The sequence below is a fragment of the Mustelus asterias genome, chromosome 10, assembly GCF_964213995.1.
Source record: "Mustelus asterias chromosome 10, sMusAst1.hap1.1, whole genome shotgun sequence".
Lineage (NCBI taxonomy): Eukaryota > Metazoa > Chordata > Chondrichthyes > Carcharhiniformes > Triakidae > Mustelus > Mustelus asterias.
In genome coordinates this window covers 97,990,466-98,015,812 of record NC_135810.1, presented here as the reverse complement: position 1 = coordinate 98,015,812, position 25,347 = coordinate 97,990,466, and the positions used below count along the sequence as shown (strand labels likewise).

The 25,347-nt window shown below is 39.4% G+C and overlaps 1 protein-coding gene across 13 annotated transcripts in view; it reads left to right on the top strand.

The window, feature by feature from the left end:
- supt20 (SPT20 homolog, SAGA complex component) overlaps positions 1-25,347 on the top strand; it is a 74,830-nt gene that overhangs the window by 48,600 nt on the left and 883 nt on the right. For 4 of the 13 annotated variants that reach the window (XM_078222280.1, XM_078222279.1, XM_078222283.1 and 1 more), the window contains 3 exons: positions 1,967-2,121; positions 6,323-6,381; positions 20,889-21,008. In XM_078222280.1, coding sequence (XP_078078406.1) covers positions 1,967-2,121; positions 6,323-6,381; positions 20,889-21,008 — 334 coding nt within the window. Of the gene's footprint in view, positions 1-1,966; positions 2,122-6,322; positions 6,382-20,888; positions 21,009-23,279; positions 23,380-24,272; positions 24,398-25,347 lie in introns of all 13 variants that reach the window. The other 9 variants (XM_078222277.1, XM_078222276.1, XM_078222278.1 and 6 more) reach the window with 4 other exon arrangements.

Here is a 25,347-nt window from a genome sequence, read left to right as displayed (position 1 = left end):
TTATTAGTTTAATTGTGCACTGATACTGTTGCACATAGGTTGCATCTTCCTATGAATAATTTCAATTGAGGAAATGTTACTTTTTAAAAACGTAAAGTAAGATATTTGCCGGAATTTTACTGCCCCGCCTGCCATGGGAATCGGAGCAGGCGAGAGGCAGACAACGGGAAGGTCCGTTGAGCTCGGGCAGGATTTTCTGGTCTTGGGCCAAGCCCCCCCATATTCGATTTTTTTTCTTACTATTTCTGAACAGTTCTGAAATGTTTTCAGACTGAACTTATTTTGGAGTCAAAGTACACTATAACAAGAATCACACAGGAAAGGGTACAATATAATGAAAATATATTTGTGTTATTTATTCATGCATTACAAGAACATATTGAAAAGCCCATACAAGAAAGACTTGTATACTTGATCAAATACAATGTGTATCATTTAATTTATATATCACTATTCTTTAACCCCTTCTAATGCAAATCTTTTCCAAACAATCAACTTTTTGAATCAGTTAAATCTTATCCTCATCAGACTGATAATAACTGATAATTTTAAAAATTTGCATAATTGTCATTGAATTTTATGTTAAACTGAAATTGTAACCAGAAATGAATATTTTGAGTACGTTTTGTCTTGAAGGAAAAGGAGAGCCCAGGAAGAGTGTTTCCAATATTAAGTACTCTCCTCTGTATGTGTTTCTATTATACATTTTTTATCTATTTAAGTACTTAACCCTTGAAGCATTTTGGTGAATAGATTTCCTATCAGAGACTAAACGTTCTAACCTCCATTCTCACCCAGAACTCTTCCACTGATATAGATTAAGGGTGTAACTAATTTCACTTTAAAAAGTTTGTACTTTGAACAGACCTGGATGTCCATCTAAAAGCATTTGATCTGCATATCCACTACGGGCACAACAGTACACAATCCAATGCAAACTTTATGCAGTACTGTGCTTCTAGATTGACATCCTGCCTTGACTTCCAGTTAACAGGCCAATAAAGATCAGATCTCTAACCTCCAACATCACAATGACTGCAGAAGTCACTGGAGGCAGAAATAGTAAAACTCCATGGAGAAAGAAAATTGGTTTATAAAATAATAAGCTATTCTTTCTAATTACTATCGACATACTGTTATACATTATACATTTTAAAATCAATAATTGACACCTACATCCTTTTAAGAATATTTTTTATTATCTGTGTTTAAATAATGTGCCATACATGGCTATGGCAAATGATCAATTTAATTTGGCAATACTATTAAAGATGTGGAGATGCCGGCGTTGGGCTGGGGTAAACACAGTAAGAAGTTTAACAACACCAGGTTAAAGACCAAATAAACCTGTTGGACTTTAACCTGGTGTTGTTAAACTTCTTACAATACTATTAAAGTCAGTTGAGGCTTGGAATCTCTTTTGAGAAATTTGAAATTGTTGTTTGTAAAAATTGCTAACCAAGTATTTTTCAGACTGAAAATAAATCCAGATTTCAAAAACCTATCTGAAATTTGGGGTATTTTTTGTTTCCTTTCCTGAATTCCTCTTTATTTCTTTTTTCCAGTGATTACATGTAGACACAGTGTTCCATGTGCAGTCTCAGTCACATTTTATTCAATGTTTCTTCTTGGTGTGGCGTTCTGTGGTTCTAATTTCACATTTTAACATTTTTGCTTGCCTTTGCAACTGCTCCTCGATATTGTGATGACACTTGGACTATTTGGTCACCTTTTACACAAGATCTTTTTCCTGACTTATTTTTATTAAGTCTATGCCTGCCACGATTTATTTTCTATAACCATATTAGGTTTGTAATTTCATGATTCTTCAGCTTTACAATAATTCTAGCATGTTACATTAAACCTTTTAGTTAGAACTGATGCTGTAAGAAGTGAACTAATGACTAAAATAAATCAGAAACAAAGGGATAATATATTTGTTTTGTCGTCCCCCCCCGCCCTTTAGTGGAGCACAGACATTAATGAGTGGTTCGAATCCTATGCTGGGGAGTAATGCTGGAGCCATAACTCCCACAGGCATAAATCTAAGCAGCATTATACCACCAGCGGGACTGGTGCCGAGCTCCCTGCCAGCTGCCATGCAATCCGCAGCTCAAGCAGGTCAGTACTAAATAATACACATGGTTGATGAAGTTCCTGAAATATTTTAAACAATTACTGTTCATCCTACTTTGGTCTTTTATTTTGATATACCTGTACTTTAGGAAACCCCAAAATCTCAAATCTTTCTATAGGAGAGTTAGTGAGACAGAGGGCAGAATTCTTTCAATGTCCTGCCATGGTTGTGGAGGGAGAGGGGGCGGCAGCGGGTGGAGAGAATTTGGCGGGATTGCAAAAAATCAGTTTCACGCCGACATGAATTTCCCACGGCATCTTCTGCCACTCTCCGCCATGGCGGATCAGGAAACACCTGGAGGCCTGCATGAAATTGATTTGCATTCTGCTGCTAATGGATGCAGATGAAAGCCTGACCAGAATCTTCCACCCATGCCTGACTCTTCGTGACACCAGCGGGAAAATACACTGGTGCAAAACGCATCTGGAACAACATGGCTTGCAGATGTCAGGACTCACCGAACGATACCTGGGACTGCCTCGGGAGTTCAGAGTGGAGGCCGGCAGAAACCTTGGACCCCGGAACACCATAGCAGCAATAGGGGCAAGCATCTACAGGTGGATCTTCCAGATTCAGCGTCATTGAGGAGATCCATCTTATAGCCTCAGAATGTTCCTGGAGATCCTTTTTTTTTCAGGAGGTCTATCTTCTTTCTTCAGCAGTGGGTCAATGGCGTTATGCACCTTTTCATTATGACACCTGGATATGATGATGGACTATGTGCCATTAGACCTGCTCCGCCACCGAGTACGGCGCAAAATACCTGGTTGCGTTATTGATGAGAGATGGTGTGATTTCCCACTGGCCTCTGCAGTGGGAAACACATGTCCCTGACCCAACCACAGGAGTTAGTCCCAGATGGGAGAATTCTGCCCATTATTTTGAGCACTATGTTATTTAACTCAGCCTCTCCGGGTTCTGCGTTAACCTCTCGTACTTCCCAAGAAACTTTCAGTATCAACATTGGTTAGAATTGTATGAAAAATCTATTTCTTTAGAAGAGAAGTTCCAGAATATTCTTTTTCGCACTGATATAGAAACGAAGAAAAGCTATAGTCTTCATTGTACCACCAGCAAGCAATTTTATTCCCCAAGGTAGCTGTATGGAAAACAAATACAACAGGCAGGCAAAAGCAGATAAGTTAGATTCACTCAGCAATTTTAACTCAAGGTCACTTTCTTAAATTATCCAATTCCATATAATTCTGATATGTGATATTTTTGTTTGGTAGATGTTGTTTCCCTCATACAGCAAATTAAACAGTCGCAACAATTATCTGTTTCCTTTAACACAAAGATTGATGATAAACTGGTTACTCATCAGCAGGTAGACAGTTGATTTAGCTGCCATCTCACAACGTTGGTTAAACATTATTCCACCCTTTAAATATCTCTTGCTCAGGTTTTAATTTTGGGGTTCCCAAAGGGGTTGCGAGATGAGATTTTTGGGGTTGCGAGCTCTGACACAACAATGGCGGCTGTGGAGCTAAGACTGAGTTTTGACAGCTGGGGAGGCCGCTTGCAATGTTTATGTTGATTTTCCAATTGGTGGGCATGGCATTACATTCTCTGAAGCCCGATTGCTGTTACCACCGCAGCATACACAGAATGGGTCTTCACTTTTTTCAAGGCAAACCCAGCAATTTTATATCTGCTCTCTCCCCCCTGGCGTGAGGTCACACAAAGTTTGAGGCAGGAAAATGGGATCACATCAGGAAAATGTTTTGGAAACATTTCTAATTAATGTAGCCTACATACAGAATCAATATGGAACAATGTTCACACACCAGCAAAATTACTGTTGAGATTTAACCGCAATACAATGTGGCAAGCGGTGACACCTGATATGGATCCAATGCTGGTAACTCCTTAAATTTGTACAACTTTGACAGGGATGAAGGAAGCGAGGTTTACATAAATTGATTAGGTTCCATTTTTCAAACAGAAAGAACTTGACTCGTTGGCACAGGCCTTGGGGCTTTTTTTAACGTGAGAGTAGAGACCCATCTATCTGCTATGTCATCTTCATTTGTGTGATCTAAATGTAGTTTTAGTGGAACCTGTCAAGCTAGACTGCACTCCATTAAAAAATTTAAGACCTTACTAAGGAAATTTATTCTCTGAAATGGTTATTACCTGCTCTGTTGGTCATGATCTAACTGGTCCTGGCAGATATCCAAACTTTCAAGAAACCCTTTGAAGCCGTGCCAAATGTACTAGGGCTTCAGGGATTAAATTGAGTACGGGTTGCCTGGACTGGGCTTGTCTTTCCTCGAGTGTAGAAGCTTTAAGGTTTGTACGAAATTAGGTGTTTACAGTATTAAAATTTCATAGAGTAGATACAGAGAAACTGTTTCATCTGGAGGGTGCAGTTCAAAGGAAAAGGGCACAACCTTAAAATTGGAGCTTGCCATTTAGGAATGACGTTTCAAAGCACTTTGATATACACGCAATTGTGGAAATCTGAATCCCTGACTTTCAAAAGGTCAATTTAAATGTTCAAGACTAAAATCAATGAATATTTGTTAGGTAAGGGTATCCAGAGATATGGAACAAAGGCGGGTAAATGGAGTCGAGTACAGAATGGGGCTAAAAAGCCTATATCTTCTCCAGCCTTCCAATGAGTTAATCAGACTAGACAACTTCCTTCCCTCCTTGTCTGCAGGAAGAGAGGAAAATCTATTGCATGAGTCATTCCAGTTATAGGCACCCTCCATCTCGGTAGCACAGGGCTAGCAGCTATCTGACTTGTTGCTCCCTTAACTTGAATAGTTAGAAATTAATGCAAAATTTCATTTCTGTTTCCAGCTGAGAAAGGTATCCGGTAAAGTTCATTGGTCACCCAGACAATTAAGTGCAGTGTTTTTGGTAGTTGTGAGTGTCTGGAAAATATCTAAATCGAAAGAGCAATCCTCAGCTTAATAATGCAAGAGTCAAAAGTTCCGTTTTCTAACTTGGCTAAAATTCAAGTTAAGCCTTATAAATTTTCAGGAATCTTTCAAGTACTCTAGCTTGATGCTGTCGGATTGGCTTTCAAATGATGTAATTTGAAAGAGCGATTTTAAGTCTGTTCAAATTTCTAGTCCCTGATTGCACAGCACGCCTAAATGCCAAAATTAATAAAATGTAAAGATTTTAATCTCCTGTGCAAAATCTGAATCCAGATTGGATAATGATTCACTTCCGTCAGCTGTCACTGAGTTTTTTTTCAAAGCATCAGTTTCTTTGGGAGCTGCTGGAAATGAGATTTTATTGTTGGGAAATGTACCACTTCTGATTACAGTTACTTAAGGAAGACCACTTTAGTCTATCAAAGAACAGATTCCTAAAAGCAACATTCAGTGCCCAACTCTGTAGAAAATCAACCACCAAATCCTACTGGAAACATAAAGAGTATCAACGTTATTGATGATCTTGCTGCTGGTGACTCACCAGGAACTTCTGATTCAAGTCTGTTATCCTGTTACGGTACGCCATCATTCAGTCTAAGTTCTAGTGCAACAGGACGTGGCCCATGGATGATTCCTGTGGTCCGGACTCGGGAAGTGTTTTACAATGTCTGTTCAGATTATGGTTTATTAAACAAGGCCACCATAATTGCCAGTACACCGTGTCCTTCCAGTGACCCTACTCCAGTACAGGATAGCACTTCTTCAATGGACTGTCCGGCACACAATTCCAGTTATGTTGACATTCAAGTTGATCCTCCAGATGTCAGCATAAGGGTCACTGGTCAGAAGTGGCACTCACTTGATTTGTGTCCCAACATGTTTCTGAATTCTTATCTACAACTTTATTTAATGCTACATATTAAAATATTTTTAGAAGCAGTGAAACGTTTATGGCGTTGGTCGTGACATTCAGAGTCTGGAGCACAGATTTGTGTATCACTCTTAAATTGACCTTTCTGGCTCTTTTAAAATGGCCTCACTTTGTCATTCAACAGTTATAACTGCTGGTACACTTCAGATCCGCATCAATGACAGTCTTGGAGAAGGTTTTGCATCTTTAACAGTATAATATATAATGCTATAAAAGATGGTAATCTATTCAGAAATGTGCAAAATGCTTTTGGGAAACCTACATATAAATATATTTAAATCCTTGTACCTGAACATAATCAATGATTTTGAATCAAATAATATATCATTCACAGTGACTCTTATGTTATTGTTTTCTTTACAGGTAGCTCATTTGTTGGTTTAAAAAATACTCCTGGTTTCCGACCTCTAAATTTGCTTCAGGTAGGATTCCTTATTTCAGCTTATCCTGTATTATTTTAGTTCATGGTCATTTAAAGTCAATTTCCCTGCTCTGGTTCACAGACAATGGTTGTCTGTGATGTTTCATTTTGTAACTCTGTGCCATTTTTGAAATGTGGAACATAGCACGTTTATAATGGCAAGTGGAGCTTTAACTCTGCTCAGTGTCAGCTCATAACTTGAAATTCAGAATTCCTAACAGACTAACATAAATAAAATCCTGTAAAGCTCACAACTATCTTGATTTGGGCATTTGCAAGCACAAATTGAGAACAGGATTCATTCCCCAATTCCAACCACTACTTCCCCTCCTGCTCATTATTCCCAACTCTAATAAAATTAAACTAAAATTAATTTTACGAACTGTGCACATGTACAAAATGTGTAACATATCTCTGAGCATGTATTGTAGATAAAACTATTTTTTATCTACAATTTGTGCCATGAACAAAGTTGGAACATCTGGCACCAAAGCTAGCTGACATCGTAAACAGTTCTCTAGGGCAAAATTCCTTTTTCCATCAAAGCTGCTTTGTAATGCCTCAGTTTTATAGTAGCTCATGTCTGAATTAAAGTCAACATGACCCTCTGAGATGAATCTAATATTTGCTGCCATCAATTAAGAATTCTGAATTTAGAGATGGGCACTGAATTTGGGTCAAATTCATTCTTCATTTGCCACTAGAAATTTTCCGTACCGTTTATGTTGAAGATTGTCACTTAATAATATATAGTGTAGTTCTGCATCAACTTTTTTTTTGTTATTCCCATTGAGAATGTGTGGAGATTTGTTGGAATCAATCATCAGGGAGGGAACAGATGTTGCCGTACTGCCAAGTACACCCAACAAAGGCAGGCAAAGCCAATATTACGAATAATAACAATAGTGACTCTTGGAATAGAAAAGATCTTGGGAGTAAACTGCAAGTGACAAAGTAACTGTATTTATTATTTATTGGTGTCACAATAGGCTTACATTAACACTGCAATGAAGTTATTGTGAAAATCCCCTAGACTTGTACTGTGTACAATATAGGCTATAGCTCGAACAGTTAAATAACCTATTTATCACTCGTAAAATTTTGCGGTATAAATTGTTTTAAATAATTGATTTTTCTTTAAAACTATAATATAAGCTGAGATATTACTAGGATAAAGAGCATCAATTGATCTGAATGTATGTGTGTATATATTATCATAATCACAGCCCAGAAGGAGGCCCTAATAGTTACAGCACATAAGGAGACCATTTGGCCCATTGTGTCTGGGACTGCTCTCTAAATGAGCAATTCACGTTGTGTCATCCCTTCATCCTCTCCCGGTAATCCTGCAATACCTTTTATTCAGATAATAATCCAACTTCCACTTAAATTACTTAATTAAACCTGCCTCCGGCACACTTAAAGACAACACATTCCAGATCTTAACCAATTGTTGTATGAAAACATTTTTTCTCGTGCCTCCATTGCTACTTTTGCCAATTACCTTAAATCTCTGCTCTCTGGTTCTCAATCCTTCCACCAATGGGAACAGTTATCTACTCTGACCAGACCCCTAATGATTTTCAATGCCTCTATCAAATCTCCTCTCCACCTTTTCTTCTCCAAGGAAAATAAACCTAAATAATATATACAGATTATTAATTCTTTCAGATACCTGGTTTACACTAGTAAATTAGTTATTGAGATCCTAAATTCAAAACACTATCTCAAAATAGTAATCTGTATATACCAGAAGATAACTTTATCCTGAAATAAATTTTATCTGTCAAAAGTTCAAATTTAGCTAGTCCATTCAAGCAGCATTTCAGAGTTCCTGAAAATGGGGCAGTGAGTTGATGTAAATTAATGGCTAATGTGAAGATTAGTTAAGTCACCCCATCATGATTAATGCAACAAATCACAAAGCTTTTGTTGTCCCTCCTATCAGATGTATTGTGAAACAATTTGGAATCATTATAAAGGGACCAGACAATGGAAGTACTTATTCACATTCACTTACAAACTCATATTGCCAATATTGAAGATACAAATGCTGCTTTCAAAGCGATTTCAGATTCCTAAATTAGAACATCCCAAAACACATTTCAAAATAAAACAATAGTACTTTTAAATTGTGGGCGGCACAGTGGATCACAGCACCAGGGACCCGGGTTTGATTCCAACCTTGGGTGACTGTGTGGAGTTTGCATGTTCTCCCCCGTGTCAGCATGGGTTTCCTCCAGGTGCTCTGGATTCCTCCCACAGTCCAAAGATGTGTGGGTTAGGTGGATTGGCCATACTAAATTGCCCTTTAGTGTCCCAAGATGAGTAGATTAGGGGATTAGAGGGGTAAATGCCTGGGGTTACGGGCTGGGGGTGGGCCTGGGTAAGATACTCTGTCGGAGGATCGTTGCAGCCTCAATGGGCCGAATGGCCTCCTTCTGCACTGTAAGGATTATATGATAAATTATGAAAATCTGAGAAATGTACAGACTGACACAATGTCAATCAAAGTACAGAAAGAAATATGACTAACAAAACATGTTAAATACTGAACCTTATTCACACAATACAAGAAAAAAAGTTTTTTGACTCTATATGAAAATTAAATATTATCTATAAGAATGGATAAAATATGAAACAGTATGGATCATTTTATTAACGTAGTTATTGTTGTATAATTACATTATTTTGGTTTAGGTGTTTAGACTATTACTTCGACTACTTATGTCCATTAACTCTATATTTAGAAGGTTGTATGTTAATTTTATATGATGTTTCAAAACATGATTTTTCATTAACACTCAGATGGCAATCCTGGAGTAACTTGCATGCATTGATATTCTTGATATAACGATTCAAGACAAGCACCACAGTGCTCCAAGCAAACTTGAATATTTAGACAATTAGAGTCCAATGTGCAGTTTTAACACATGTTTTGCTACAACTTCTTTAAAAAAAACATTTAGGCGTAGTCTCCCTTATTTACATATTGTTCAGTCTTCACTTAGCATTTGTCTTCTGGTTTGGAACTGTTCCAGTGAAATTAATAGGATGTATGTGTGTTTATGGTTTTACATTCTTCCTACTTGGGTACATCTGACCAAAGAAAGCAGTTTGAAATATGTGAGGAAGTCTCCTGGCTGAAAATGATAGCCAAAGAATTTAAAATAAATGTTCCAAAGTGCTTCCATCCAACAATTAAACAGTTTGTTGTACGTGAAGTTGAATTAGATTCCAAGAATGAATACAACCACATTTATGGTTCAAATATCTAATATTTAATAATGCAAGTAACATTCGCACCACACAAATGCCATGCAATGACCATCACCAATAAGAGGCACTCTAACCACCGCCCCTTGAAATTCAATGGTGTTATCATCACTGCTGTCAACATCCTTGGGGTTACCATTGACCAGAAACTCAATTGGACTCGCCACATTAACACAGTGGCTACAAGAACAGATCAGAGGCTAGGAATACTGTGGTGAGTAACTCCCCTCCTGATTCCCCAAAGTCTATCCACTATCAACAAGGCGTAAGTCAGGATTGTAATGGAATACTCTTCACTTGCCTGGATAGGTGCAGCTCCACAACACTGATGAAACTTGACACCATCCAGGACAAAGCAGCCCCCTTGATTGGCACCACATCTACAAACATCCACTCCCTCCACCACCAACGCTCAGTAACAGCAGTGCGCACTATCTACAAGATGCACTGCAGCAATTCACCAAAGATCCTTAGACAGCGCCTTCCAAACCCACGACCACTTACATCTAGAAAGACAAGGGCAGAAAGTACATGGGAATACCACCACCTACAAGTTCCCCTCCAAGCCACTTCGTTCGTTCGCAGTCGCTGGGTCAAAATCCTGGAATTCCCTTCCTAACGGCATTGTGGGTCAACCCACAGCACGTGGACTGCAGTGATTCAAGAAGGCTCGCCACCACCTTCTAAAGGGCACCTAGGGATGGGCAATAAATGCTGGCCAGACAGCGACGCCATGTCCTACGAATGAATTTTTTAAAATTTCAACAGTTTTTCTGCGATGGCAAATCCTTCAGGCCTTCTCCAGCACCTTATGCAGCTGTAACAAAAGGATAACACCCACAAGTGTGAGCACACATTATTGTATTTCATATACAAGGCCTTGAAAATAAGCCAGCAAATCCAAAGTGGAAAATACTTGAATTATTGTTTCCTGTCTAAGGTAGTGGTCATTAGTTTCCTGACTGTCATTAATTAAACAAAAATTCTGTCCCTTTTAGGATGCTGCAATGGCATGCTGTGTTGGCAGACAAGATATTTTAATCCTTTATATATTGTCACTTAAAGGTTCTAATGTTTATTGATCCTAAGAATGTATACATAACTTATAGGAGGAGATGTGTACATGCACAAAAGAAACATGATTACTGTTTTTGATATTTATCACCATTATTGGTATATCATTTATTTTATTTCTTTGGTTAGAGGCACATAACATGTTGCAATTTTTTTCAAAATGTAACTTAAAAGTTCCTTGTACACCTCAAAAAATGCATTTGCTCAAAGTGACATTTCCATGAAGAATAATAGTTGCACATCAAAGTTTGGCGAACAAAGGAAGGCACGTTGCACACTGAATGATGGCAGAACCCAGCACCTCAGTGCAAAAGACAAGGCTGAAATGTTTCAGTCATCTTCAACCAGAAGTGCTAAGTTAATGATCCCAACTTGCCTTCTCCCGAGGTTCTCAGCACCACAGAAACCAGTCTTCAGCCAATTCAATTCACTTCACATGTTATGAAAAAAGTCTGAGTGCAGCAGACACCGCAAAGGCTGCAGGCCCTGGAAACATCCCAGCTGTAGCACCAAAGGTTTGTGCCCCAGAACTACTCACACATCTAGTAAAGCTGTTCCTGTTCAGCCACAACATCGGCATCTACCCGACAATGTGAAAAATTGGTCAGGTATTTCCTGCCAACGAAAAGTGGGACAAATCCGATCCTGCCACTTACTGTCCCACCAGTCTATTCTCAATCATCAGCAAAGTGATGGAAGAGTCATCAACAATACTGTTGAGCTGCAGTTACTCAGCAATAATATGCTCATCGGTGCTTAATTTGGGTTCTGCAAGGACCACTCAACTCCAAACCTCAGTAAAGCCTTGGTCCAAACATGGACAAAAGCTGAGTTCTAGAGGTGAGGTGAGAATGTCTGTCCTTGACAGCTATTGACCAAGTGTGATGTTAAGCAGTCATAAGTCGATAAGAATCTGGGAAAACTTCCCTGCTTAAAGTCATAATAAGGATGATGGTTCTGATTGGTGGAACACCATCATCTGAGCACCAGGACATTGCTGCAGGATTTTATCAGGAAAGTGTCCTGTGCCCAACCACCTTCAGCTGCTTCATTAGTGACCTTCCATCAATCTTTTTGTTTCACTACCCCTATTTATATTAGTCTCGAATAGAGTGTATAAAAGATAAATTGAGTATTTTTATATAGGCCACAAGGATAATCGAATGAAACATTGCAATTCCAATTGGAATAGATAATCTTTCAAAGGCTCAATCAGCACAGCAGCCACATGCTTTTATTAATCATTTGATTATGCATATGTTTTCCTAGAATCTCCAATTTCATGCATTTTTAAGCAATTAAATAGCATTAAATTTAGCTATGTGATAGCAATGTAGTTCACTCAAATGCTGTGGGGTGAATAAAAAGCTATTGTTTCTTCCTTAATTTCTGCCATTGGCCATTTGTTTTATACATATTTTAAACGCATTATTCCATATCTATCCTCAGAAATTTCCTGTTTCCTACAGTTCTTTGGATTTAACTTTCTCTTAACCCTTTACATATCTTTATTGTGAATGTATTCCCATTGTGATGAACTGTACTTTTGAACTTGTCACAGCAGAATGACTAAATTCTTTCGGAGATGCTTTAATTTCCAAAATCATAACTGTTATAGAAGTAAAATGTAGATTCTCTTTGCAAACTATACAGTTTTGTAACTAACAACAGCTAGAATTAAATATGGCTTTCTTAGTGATATCCTACCCTATTTTTGCTTTGGATACAAAGTATCTTCAGAAAATGTAATTGATTGATTTTGTTTACTTTTTCATTACATCTTTAGGGCTGCTAGGAACTGCTTCAATTCTTAATCAAACTTATTGTTTAATAAATACTGTTTTTAATATGCTGGTTAATATAGAAGCAGCAAGATGAGGCAGGATAATGCATGGTAGAGGAGGAAGGGCTACTCGATTCCTCAGGCAGCAGGGACCTCAAATATGGGGCCAGCGTCATTGTGGGGAGATTAACTAATGCTGTGAGAAGGTTTTAAACAAATGTAGCAGGGGAGGAGCAGCAGAATGAGAGGAGAAACAAGATGCAGGGGCGACTCAGAGAAACAAGCCACGTTGGAATGTAAGATAGTTCAGAAATAGGTGGGTTCCCAAGGAGGGGATGCAGGTCGGATGCCGGTAGGTTTGAAGTGCACGTGCACAATTGCAGAGTGTGCAAATTTTATTTTTTTAATAATAAAATTTATAGCTGCAGGCACAATTTGCCACATGGTAATAACAAGAAATCTGCCTCAAACACGGGGAGGATCGGGAACTTAATGTTCCAGGTTACAAGTTATTCAGGAAAGATAGGGAAGGAAAGATGGATGTAACAATGTTGATCAAAGGTACTGTCAACTTGTACAGAGATTATCCTTACCCTCTAACTCAATAGATCCACTTTGGTTCTGACAAGACTTTAATCAACTACAGCAAAAACAGAACTCTGGATAGTACATTTTTTAGGTCTATATTTAAAAGGAAAAAAGTATATTTATCAACCACAGAACTGACTTTCTCAACTTTGGGTGAACAAGCCAAGAATGTGAATCTTCCTCCGATTCCTCAGCCGACAGTGATTTCCTGAAATCCTGCTGCAGGGAGCACTCAGTACCTCCACAACTATAGTCCAACTTACAAGCAACAAACTGGCTCCTGAAACTCACTTTTAACCCTTGAATTAGCACCTCATCTCAGATCAGGCCTGTTTGTTGAAATGAGTCCATTGGTCATTTGTTGTTACTGGGTTAATAATTGGATTTATCCATTTACATACGTTGCTCCATGGAGCGGAACAATGAGGTGGTTCATGATCTTTCCTGAGACAGGTTTTCATTCATTCTCTGAATGCCTGCCCCAGATGGCCAGGGTCTAGTGAGGCCCACATTCCCTTCGATATCTGAGTCCTCTCTGTTCCCTTGGACAATGTTTACAGCAGCAAATTAATATTTTAAACTTCAAACCTTAGAATATTATTCAATCATAATAATTACCTGATTAATTGCTTATTCTTCAATTATATATTAAACTCACTACTTATTTAATCATATGCTTCTGGCCGGTTACTAATTAAATAGCAATTTTTGATTAATACGGCATGATGAAGTACCGAACACAAAATTGCTTTGTAGCCCAGGTTAGTACAAAATGGTGTCTTAGTCTTGTTAGCTTAATACAGTGCATTTAATGAAAAGCTCCTAACCAAAAAGCTGGATAAAATCTCAAAAAGCAACTTATAAAGAGCTTGTAAAGGTCGATAGAGTGGCGCAACGGGCGGCACGATGGTACAGCAGTTAGCACTGCTGCCTCACAGTTCCAGGGACCAGAGTTCAATTCCAGCCTTGGGTAACTGGAGTTTGTACATTCTCCCCGTGTCTGCATGGGTTTCCTCCAGATACACCAGTTTCCTCCCACAGTCCAGGGATGTGCAGGTTAGATGGATTGGCCCTTTGTGTCCCAAGATGTGTAGACGAGATGGATTAGCCATGGTAAATGTGTGGGGTTACAGGGATAGGGTGGGGGAGAGGGCCTGTGTAAGATACTCAGTCAGAGAGTCGGTGCAAACTTGATTGAGCGAATGGCCTCCTTCTGCACTGGAGGGATTCTTCGACTTGGAGCAAACAACGCTTCTGACATGTTTTCCTTTTTCATGAACTGCCCCCTGCCCTCCCAACTGTGGTTGACATGGCCCTCAACCATGTTCACCCCATCTCCGCACCTCTGCGCTCACCCCTTCCCCTCTCTCAGGTTTCCCAGTGTCCTCATTTTTCAACCCACCAGTCTCCAAATTCAAAGGATCAATCTCCATAATTTCCCTCCATGTTGCCACCACCAAACACATTTTCACCTTACCCCCACCCTACTGCTCACAATGTGTCTCCCCTACAATGGGGAGACTAAACGCAGTCTAAGGCCCCTGTCAACTAGTGGGAGGTGGGGATCTCAGTTCAGCAAAGAGGAAGACACATCTGAGGTGCCATTTACTCCAAACTCTTTACAAGTTGCTTTGCGGAACATCTTCGCTCTGTCTGCAAGCGTGACCTTGGTCTTCCTATAGTGTGCATTTCAGCTCACCATCTTGCTCTCATGTGCACATTTTTGCCCTTGGCCTGTTGCAATGTTCCCATGAAATCCAACACAAACTGGAGGAATAGCACCTCATCTTCCAATTAGGCACCTTACAACCTTCTGGATTTAACATTGAGTTCAACAACTTCGGACCATGTACTCTCTCCTCCATTTCCATCTTTATATCTTTTTTCCCCTACCCCCACCCCGCCCCAACCACCTTCACAGAACCATCTGTAACTTGTTCTTATGTTCTGCTTTCACAGAACAATGACCATTGTTCTGGTATTAATATATTCTACCATCTTACCTTTAGTCTTTAACGCTACCATTAACATTCCCTTTCTTAAATGTCTCCTGAGCTACAACTTACCCGACCTTCCATTTTCTCCACCCCTTTTCTTCGGTATAAAATCCATCACATTTCTCCTTCTCCAGCTACATAAAAGAATCATATGGACTTGAAACATTAACTTTGTTTCTCTCTCCACAGATGCTGCAATTCCTGCTGAGTTTTTCCAGCGCTCTGTTTTTATTTAAGCATGACTTGGAGTGTTGTGTGAATGCGAGACCTTATGAAAGCAGGAGGCTAACTTGCTAAATAGCCTTGAAATGTGGGTTTGAAAAGAGGATGAAAAGGATTTGCTGGACAGAAAAATAATAAATGATGAAGCACTGCAGAGAGTGAATGAACAAAGAAATTTGTTGAACATAATTAGGAAAAAGCACAGGGACAGGATAGGACACTCTTAAGAGTAAAGAGACGTGTAAGAGATGTTACAGAGGGAAACTTCAAGGAAAAAGAGCAAGAGGAAGGAAGAAAATATCAGCGTTATATGACTTGAAGGATGATGTGAAAATGCTGGTGTTGGACTGAGGTGGGCACAGTAAGAAGTATCAGAGCATATAGGGCTTGAAGGATGTTAGTGCCAGATGAAAAGACTGGCACAGAATAGAAAGATATGTCAGGACCACTATGAGGCTGCCTTCGAGCAAAGCACACATGACGATGATAAATCTGCATGTGCCAGCTGGCTGTGTACATCACAGAATCACAAAATTGTTACAGTGCAGGAGGAGGCTATTTGGCCCAGCAATGTCTGCACCGGCTCTCCCAATGAGCATCATGAGTTAGTGCCATTCCCCTGCCTTTCCCCCATACATCTGCACATTGTTTCTATTCAAGTAATCATCTAATGCCGTCTTGAATGCCTCGACTGAACCTGCCTCCAGTACATTTCCTAGAAGTGCATTCCGGAACCACTGGTTGTGTGAAAACATTTTTTCTCACATCACATTTGCATGCCTGGCTCTTTAATTTATTTTTGGTGGTTGGGGGGGGGGGGGGGGGAGAGAGACTTCCTTACCTGATTTGAACAGTTGATTAAGAGACCCCTGGTGCCAGTAACTGATTTTGATATCACTCCAGTTTGTGTACTGACCTCAGTTTTTGTGCTGATATTTGTGTTTTCAGCAAACTGAAATCAGACCTCATATCCTCAATTTCAGGTGAAGCACAGCAACAACTGAAAGGAGAAATGCTAAATTATGTATTTATAGTGTATTGCTATGGACTGTGTTTGAAAATGCTACCAACACCATCCTTAGTGCATACACAGTAACGATGCGAAAACAAAAATTGAAGCAGCGCTATTCGGGCATTATTGGAGCATGCTTTAAGCAGAGGATATCTGCAATGGAAAACTATAAAGAAAGCTCAAATGTGAACATACTCAAATGGAAGAGAGCTAATTTCAATGCATTGAAAGGGATCTGGCACAGATTGATATCAAAGACTGGCGCAAAAGCAATAAATGAACAATGAGAAGCCTTCAAAGAGGAGACAGTTTGGGTACAGACTACACACATTCCCACAGAGGAAGGAAATGCTTACCAAGCCAAAGGTATATGAATAGATTACTATGAAACTCTTGATAAATGCCGATTCATAATCCACTGGAGAGTCAAATTGAATACAGAATGTACAGCAAAGAACTGAAAAAGGAAATCTCTTGAAAAAAGAAGGCTGAGAGGTGACCAAATAGAAGTTTGTTTTTATTATTTCATGGGATGGGAGCATTCTGGCAAGGATTTTTTAAACTTGATTTATTATTGTCACATATATTAGCTTACATTGAAAAGTATTGTTTCTTGCACGCTATACAGACAAAGCACACCGTACATAGGGAAGGAGAGAATGCAGAATGTGGTGTTACAGTCATAGCTAGGGTGCAGTGAAAGATCAACTTAATGCGAGGTAGGTCCGTTCAAAAGTCTGATGGCAGCAGGGAAGAAGCTGTTTTTGAGTCGTGTTCTCAGACTTTTGTATCGTTTTCCCGATGGAAGAATGTGGAAGAGAGTATGCTCCGGATGCGTGAGGTCCTTAATTATGCTGGCTGCTTTTCCGAGGCAGCGGAAAGTGTAGGCAATGTCAGTGGATGGGAGGTTGGTTTGAGTGATGGAGTGTGCTTCATTCACGACTCTTTGTACTTTCTTGCAGTCTTGAACAGAGCGGGAGCCATACCAAGTTATGAGCAGCCAGAAAGAATGCTTTCTATGGTGCATCTGTAGAAGTTGGGGAGAGTTGTAGCGGACATACAAAATTTCCTTAGTCTCCTGAGAAAGTAGAGGCGTTGGTGGGCTTTCTTAACTATAACGTCCGCATGGAGGGACCAGGACAGGTTGTTGGTGATCTGGACACCTAAAAACTTGAAGCTTTCGACCATTTCTACTTCGTCCCCATCGATGTAGAAAGGGCCACGTTCTCCACAACGCTTCCTGAAGTCAGTGACTATCTCCTTTGTTTTGTTGACATTGAGGGAGAGATTATTGTCACCGCACCAGTTCACCAGATTCTCTATCTCTTTCCTGTACTCTGTCTCGTCATTGTTTGAGATCCGACCCACTACGGTGGCGTCGTCAGCAAACATGAAAATCGAGTTGGAGGGGAATTTGGCCGCACAGTCATAGGTGTGTATATAGAGTATAGGAAGGGGCTGAGGACACAGCCTTGTGGAGCACCGGTGTTGAGGATGATCGTGGAGGAGGTGTTGTTGCCTATCCTTACTGACTGGTCTGTAGGTTAGGAAGTCTAGGATCCAGCTACAGAGGGAGGAGCGAGCAGGTAAGTACGAAGGAGCAGCACTCCGAAAGCTAGTGGATTTTTCTACCAAATAAACCTGTTGGACTTTAGCCTGGTGTTGTGAGACTTCTTACTGTGTTTACCCCAGTCCAACGCTAGCATCTCCACATCATGTATATCAGTGATCAGAGCTTTGGTATAAAGGGCATAATTTCAATGTTTGCAGATGAGACAGAACTCAGAAAAGTTAGGGAATAGCCACAGACTTCAGGAGGACATAGGCAGACTGGTGAAATGTGCAGGCATATGGCAGATGCAATATAATGTAGAGAAGTTTGAACTGATGCATTTTGATTGGAAGAGTGAGGAGAGGAAATATAAGCTAAATGATACAGTTTTAAAGTGGATGCCGGAAGAGAGACACTTGGGACTGTAGGTGCCAAGTCTTTGAAGAAGACACGACAGGTTGAGAAGGTTGTTGTTTAAATATGTATATCAAATTCACCACTCACGATGCTGTCTCTAAATTGGGGAGAGCAAATAAAGATTGGGTAACTGTTTATGGGCCACCACCATCAAATCTGCAAGCATGACTCTGACTTTCCGGTTGTCTGTTATTTTAATTTTCCATCTTGCTTCCACTCTGTTATTGCTATCTGACATGCTGCTTTAACAATGCTGAAAACACAATTAAATACATTTTAATAAACTGTGCTGGAAAATGATTGTTGAGTTTTTTTAAATTTGGTATTTTTTCCCATTCTGAAGGAGCTGATTTGCTGGGATGGCATCCCATGGAAGAAAGTTCTGTGGATCATAATAGGCCTACTGTGTTTTAGCCAAGTGATGGTGCTTAATTTAAGTCTATAAATGGTGTGTCAGGTGTTGCATCCCTGGTTATAAATCTCTAACCTTATACAGTAGTGTTCCAATTAAGCCTTGAGGTAACCTCTCCAGCCAGTCCACAACCATGACCTCAAACTTAGTCGCGTTCCATTTTAATTCCCTACTTTGCTCCTATTCTGATCTTTCTGTCTGTGGCTTCTCACTGTGTTTCAATCAAGTTCAATGCAAACTTGAGAAACAACATCCCATCTTTCTGGCTGGATACTTCTGGACTGAACATTGAGTTCAACCGTTTTAGCTGATAGACGCTGCCCCTTGTGTTTCTTGTTTCTTTGCTGGTTTGTTTTTCTTCTGTCTCTTTGCTTTCCGATGGCAGCTGTTCACGGTGCTGCCATTCACATCTCTTCTAGACATATCTTTTATTTCTTGTTTCATTACCGCTCCCTTTGGCCTTGCAACGTGAACCCTTTTTGTCATTTAATCTCACTAACACCACTTTATCACAGACCTTCCCTTTGTTTTTTTTTCCCACCTTCCCTCCTTTTAATTGCGCAAATCCAATTACATTCTGATGAAGGGTCATAGACCTGAAACATTAACCCAGGTTGCCTGACCGACTCTTATGTTTTTATTTCAGATTTCCAGCAGTCACAGCATTTTATTTTAATTTTTGTCACTATAATTAGGGTCTGATGCACATATTTATTTTGAAAGTTCCCTTTACAGGTGGAATGCTGCCTGCTTCGCAGATCCAATGCGTGGTTTTCCTTCAGAATCTTAAGGGTTTGGTGGCAAAAGCTTAAATCGAATGTATACAGGTGATGAGTCGCAGGCAATCCACCGCTCAATAAGGCTACTATGACTCAAACATGCATGTGCCAGTGATTCAATCACAAACTCTCCCACTACAGCCAACTTATGAAACTTCAGATATTTCAACAAGAAAAAAGGAATTCTGCAGTGAAGAAATTCATCGCCCCTTTAACTGTGCTTCTCTATAACCTGTGGAAGCATGTGAAAGCATGCATACATTTTCCTAGAAATTAAATACCCAGGCATCATGTCCACTTTAACAATTTGAATATGGATACTTGACACCACATGGACAAAAGTGGTACAGGATCCTGTTGGGGGAAATGTACTGATTAGCAAATCAGAGGTCATGAGTTCATATCCCATCATAGAATCCCTACACTGCAGAAGGAGGCCATTCGGCCCATCGAGTCTGCACCGACCACAATCCCACCCAGGCCCGATTCCCGTAACTCCACATATTTACCCTGCCTATCTGCCTGACACTAGGGTCAATTTATCATTCCCAATCCACCTAACTCGCACATCTTTGAAGTGTAGGAGAAAACCGGAGCATCCGGAAGAAACGCGCTCAGTCACGGGGAGAATGTGCAAACTCCACGCACAGTAACCCAAGCTGGGAATCAAACCCAGGTCCCTGGTGCTGAGGCAGCAGTGCTCGCCACTGTGCCACCATGCTGCCCCTGATAAGCTGTGAAACCGAATTCAGTCATTTATGAGCTGTAAATAGAAAAAAAGACCATTGTCAGTATCCATCTGATGCACTAATGACCTTCGAGGAAACCTACTGTTCCTGAGAGTCTAAAGTGACTACAAACTGGTTTATTCGATACCTTCTGAAATGGCCTTCCTAGCCACTCGGTTTGAGATATGCTGTGTGGAGTTTGCACGTTCTCCATGTGCTTGAGTTTCCTCTGGGTGCTCCGGTTTCCTCCCACACTCCAAAGATATGTGGGTTAGGTCCATTGGCTATGCTAAATTGCCCCTTGGGTCAGGGGGACTGGCAGGGTAAATACATGGGGTTATGGGTATACGGCCTGGGTGGGATTGTTATCAGTGCAGGCTGGATGGACCGAATAGCCTCCTTCTTCACTAGGGATTCTATGACATAAGGATGGAAAGTAATTATGTCCTTGTCACTGCCAAAATTATTACTTTATAAAAAGCACAATAAGTTCACAGTGGCCTTTATCATGTCATTTACAGGCACACAGAAAAACAATGTATCACAAATTTTCGATGTGAATTCTTAAATAACTTGTGCCAGAAAAGGGGTGCAGTTATGAAGATAATATGTAATCCAAATTTAGATAGTGGTTTTGTCTTTATTTTACATTTTTAATCCTATCCCAGCTGTCAAGTTGCCCGCCAGTGATCTTCAATCCACTACAGCAGCAACAGCTCCCCCAGTTTTCTCAGCAACAGTCATCCCAGCAGTCTGCAACCTCCAGCCCTCAACAGCAGGGAGAACAGGTGCATTTTCTTTCCATGTTACAAAGTTAGTAAGTTGAGTCACTGAACAGACTGCAGGCCACAGCTGAAGAATACAGCAGTAAATACAGCTTTTGAAATGACAAGAATGTAAATGTTGAACACAGAAAACTAAAGCTTTTAAGACTGGGCGTTGTCACTCGTGCCCTTGCCAACACACGATTTCCTCCTTTATAATGATCCGGAAAATTAAAACCTGATGCAGTCAAATTGAAATCCAGTTTAGTATTTCAAATTGCAGACTGACATTTGCCTTTATAGGCACATTCCAAAATATCTTGTGGCTTGCTTTGCAATAATGGTAGTAAAATGTTGCCATACTGTTATTTTACTTTATGATTAACTTCAGAAACTTAGTATCGTATCTATGTCCCTAGAAAAAAACTAACATGCAAAGCATAATTTTAATGTCTGACATTTGAAAACGCTTCAGATAAAACATTAACTGTTTCATCAAGTTAGGATTCCTATCTAGTGGCGTCTACAAAAGCAATTGAATAGCTAAACATCAAGTCATTGCTTCTAATTAAATGGTGTTATTTAATGTTAACAGTATTAATTACATTAAATGCAAAAATATTTTAAAACTTCAAACATGTTTCTATTTACTTGGAGAAGCTCATTTACATGGTCAGACTGAGCCAGGAGACTGGTGTAAATCTCTGGTAGGACTGAAGTGAAGGTCTTCGGTGACAACTCACCGAAATATCAAAGCAATATTGACTCTGATTTGGTGTTATGCTTCTTTGTGTTTGAAAGGGTGCATCAGTATCTTAATTTGCATTGATTGTTTGGAAAGTGAAGGAGCCATTACTAATTCTGGAGAAACTCATAGTCAATACTTTAAAACCTTTCCTAACATAGTACAATACTGACATCTATTGATAGAAAGTCAATACTTAACAGGCACAGTGATTTTCTTTTTGATATTACGTTCCATTAATAATGAGACTGTGTTTGTGTACATAATTTAACCATTTGGTATTGATGAGTTATTTCAGAACTGTGAACTTTTAGGAACATTCAATTGTTTAAAAAAAGAACCAAAGGCAACTGAGAAAAGAAGAATGCACTGTAAAAGCAAAAGCATAACAAAGTACAAAAAATGGGTCATACACAAGATCAAAGGTTAAAAATCCCATACTACCTAGTAACATTTTGATTATCAGACATTTCTACGAGCAGTTTTAATTGCCTGAAATTCATCCACCTGCAAACCGTGACCCAAGTAGATTACTCCATCCAGTAACTGTACTGTATAACTTAAAAGTCAAGCAGTCAGTCAGTTCAGTGGTTAATTTGTGACAGGATACAGGAACTCGCTATGACTGTTATATTCAGAATTTTAAGCCATTTATTAAATCCACAAAATTTCAGCAGTACCAATGGCAAACTTTCATGGCAGATGGTTGAAGCTGCTTTATTTGTGTTGGCTTGGGTGAGATGGGTTATTGTATTGCTTCGTAAAATGCATGATGCTTTCTTTTTTTGCCAACTTCAATGTCACACTAAACTAGGATTGTCTTTCACGTTTCCTCTTAAATATCTTCATTCATACTGGATGAAATTTTCTCACTCTTCTACCAGGTCACTCCTTCAGATACACAAGTTGTTATAATTTGTGTCCCAGATTGCTTGCCTCTGGGAATCATCTTTTCCTTTGAAAAAGCTAAACTTTTCATTGGAGTTTGAACTATATGCAAATTCAACAGAAATATCAAGATACTACTTTTTTGAAGAGCTACTTCTGAGTTAGAAGGCAATACCTTATTGTTGAGGCTAATATCTGGAAAATATATCTGCATGCACCAAACTTGTCCAGTTAAGGATCTGCTGTTTTTGATTATTAAATGTAATCAATCACTCTTCCATCAATCAATACCGAATTTAATTGAATCCAGTCGTTGTTACCTGAGTAAGTGTAAAGATTATATCCATTGGTTTCTGGAAAATGACAAAAAAGAATGGCGTACAAGCTGTGGTAGTTTGCTCATGCTGAATCTAGATAGAGTAGGTTTACTTCTGAACAGATCTATTTTTCACAAAATTACTTCATTCTTCAGAATAGTTGTAGCTATGTCATCAGCTTAAAATTTCCCGTTAAAGTGCTGTGTCCTTGTGATATCTCAGTTTGGTTCACTGAGATCGAAATCCTTGAAAGATTTAGTCCGGAAAGTGTTCAAATAACAAATAAACGACACTGATGCAAAGTACCATAGATCTCAGATGTAGGAACTCTGTTCTGTCCAGCAGAATTCTGACCAGGTTCCAGCTAGCCAGGAGCAGGCTTTGGCAGCTCAGCAGACTGCAGTCATCAACCTGGCAGCAGGCTTTGTGCCTCCACAGGCTGCAGGTACATACTATTACTTTCATCTCTCACTTATGTTCCTTACTCTTCCTTTCATTTCCGTCTTGAGTAGCTTTCTTTCAGAAATGTCTGACTAGTCTATCAGCCTTGTATTTTGCATTTATGAACTGCTAACAATTGCTTTTTTTTTTCATGGCGTCTTGTCATGCCACTTCCAGTCAGATACAGATTGCTTGACAGTGTGCACCGTATTAAAAGGGTTGCACCAACTCTTTGAAAGCCTGAATGCATGCATTTAATTTGTTGCACTTAACCCTTTCCCCTGGAGCTTTTTTACCCCTCCCCTACCCCACAAATGTCTGTTGCTTTGCATAGCAATTCTTCAGGGTGGTTTGGGAGTGTACCTATCCATTTCCACTTGTCTTCCAGTCCCTGATTATACCCAATATTGTGGAGGTCTGACTAATCAATTGATCAGCATGCATATTTCCATTAAAATTGAAACTATTTAACATTTTGAGTACTGAGTGTGCATTATTTTAATATAATTGAAGTTAGGAAACGGAATTATGCCCATTCTATCTTTCATAAATTGTTAAACCCCATTCACTGAGATATTTTTCAACCAATTACTATCATTTTAAATGCTGCTAATTGGACCTTGTGAAAGCTTCCACAAATATTAAGATACTTTCAACTGGAAAACTTAACCATGATCAAGCAGCAAGAAATTAAATGCACCCTCAGTATATTTAAAAAAATACATACCTGTAATCTAATTACATTCCATAAAATTATTTAGCTGTGTTTCTGATTTAGACTAATAGGTGAATTCTACTGATCCCCTTTCTGTTACAATCTTTCCCTATCCTGGTTCCCTCCCTCATTTGAACCTCTTGTTGTCCCTCCTTTCTCCCCCCTACCTATCTCCCCTGTAGTGTTGTCTCAGCTTGGCTCTGCTGTGAACAGACCTGGGCAAAGCCTTCCTCAGCAGAGACTCCAGCTTACATCTGCCTTGCAGCAGCAACAGCAACAAGCCTTGCAGCAGCAGCAACAGATACAAGTAATCCAGCAACTTGGCTACAGTTACATGAAATAAAAAATTCTCAGCTCCAAAATAAAGAATGGAGAAAAGTCACTGAGGTGCTGCCCAAAAATCTAAAAGGTTTTACGTTTGTTTGAATTTGGGAAGAGTTGGCAGTCAAAAAAAAATGGACAATTAGGATGCAATTATTTAATCACTTTGGAGCACTGAATTTACATTAATGACATCCTAGCCATCCACCTCTTTCTTGTACTTATGCTCAAGAAGTGCTTGTGGCACATTGAAAGATGAGAACCACTGCAGGTAATGATATTGGGCTACTTCCCACTTACCTCCCAAAAATTGGAAAAATAAATGTAAGAAAATTATTTTTTTCATACCTGCAGTTGGAATCGAAGTCAACTGTGCATTATGAAAATGGCTTTCGATAAAAGATGCTAGTGCTCAATGTGTTTTCATTGCACATTGTTTTGGATTATATTGTTGTGCTTTTTAAAAGGAAGGAGATTAAATGAGTCTCAGCATGATGAAATTGAAATCATTTGAAAATGCAAAATATAGAATTGTTTTAACTTGGGATATTACACCCCAATACAATACTGAGCCTAGCACAGATGCCTCTGAGAAGTTGCTGACTTGCTGCGGTTCTGTTACCATCTACATCTGCATCCAACTGGAATTACTAAAGCATTTTTAGATCAGACGTTGACTAACAAGCATGCAGTTAGCTCTGCAAGAACAAGTGTTTGTGTGTCAAATTGTCTTAACTCTTCTGTGCCACTGGTGCTGCTTGACTGTAGTCATTAAGTTTGTGGGTTTAATTTTCTTTTCCTGTCTCCATCCTTAAACACTTCCAAAATGTTTAAACTGATCCATTTCTTGGCTGTCAAGCCCACAATTTGATCATCTGAACATTTTTCTCCGAGTCTTACAAATGTATTCTTTTGTTCCCCTTCCGTTCCTGGCAG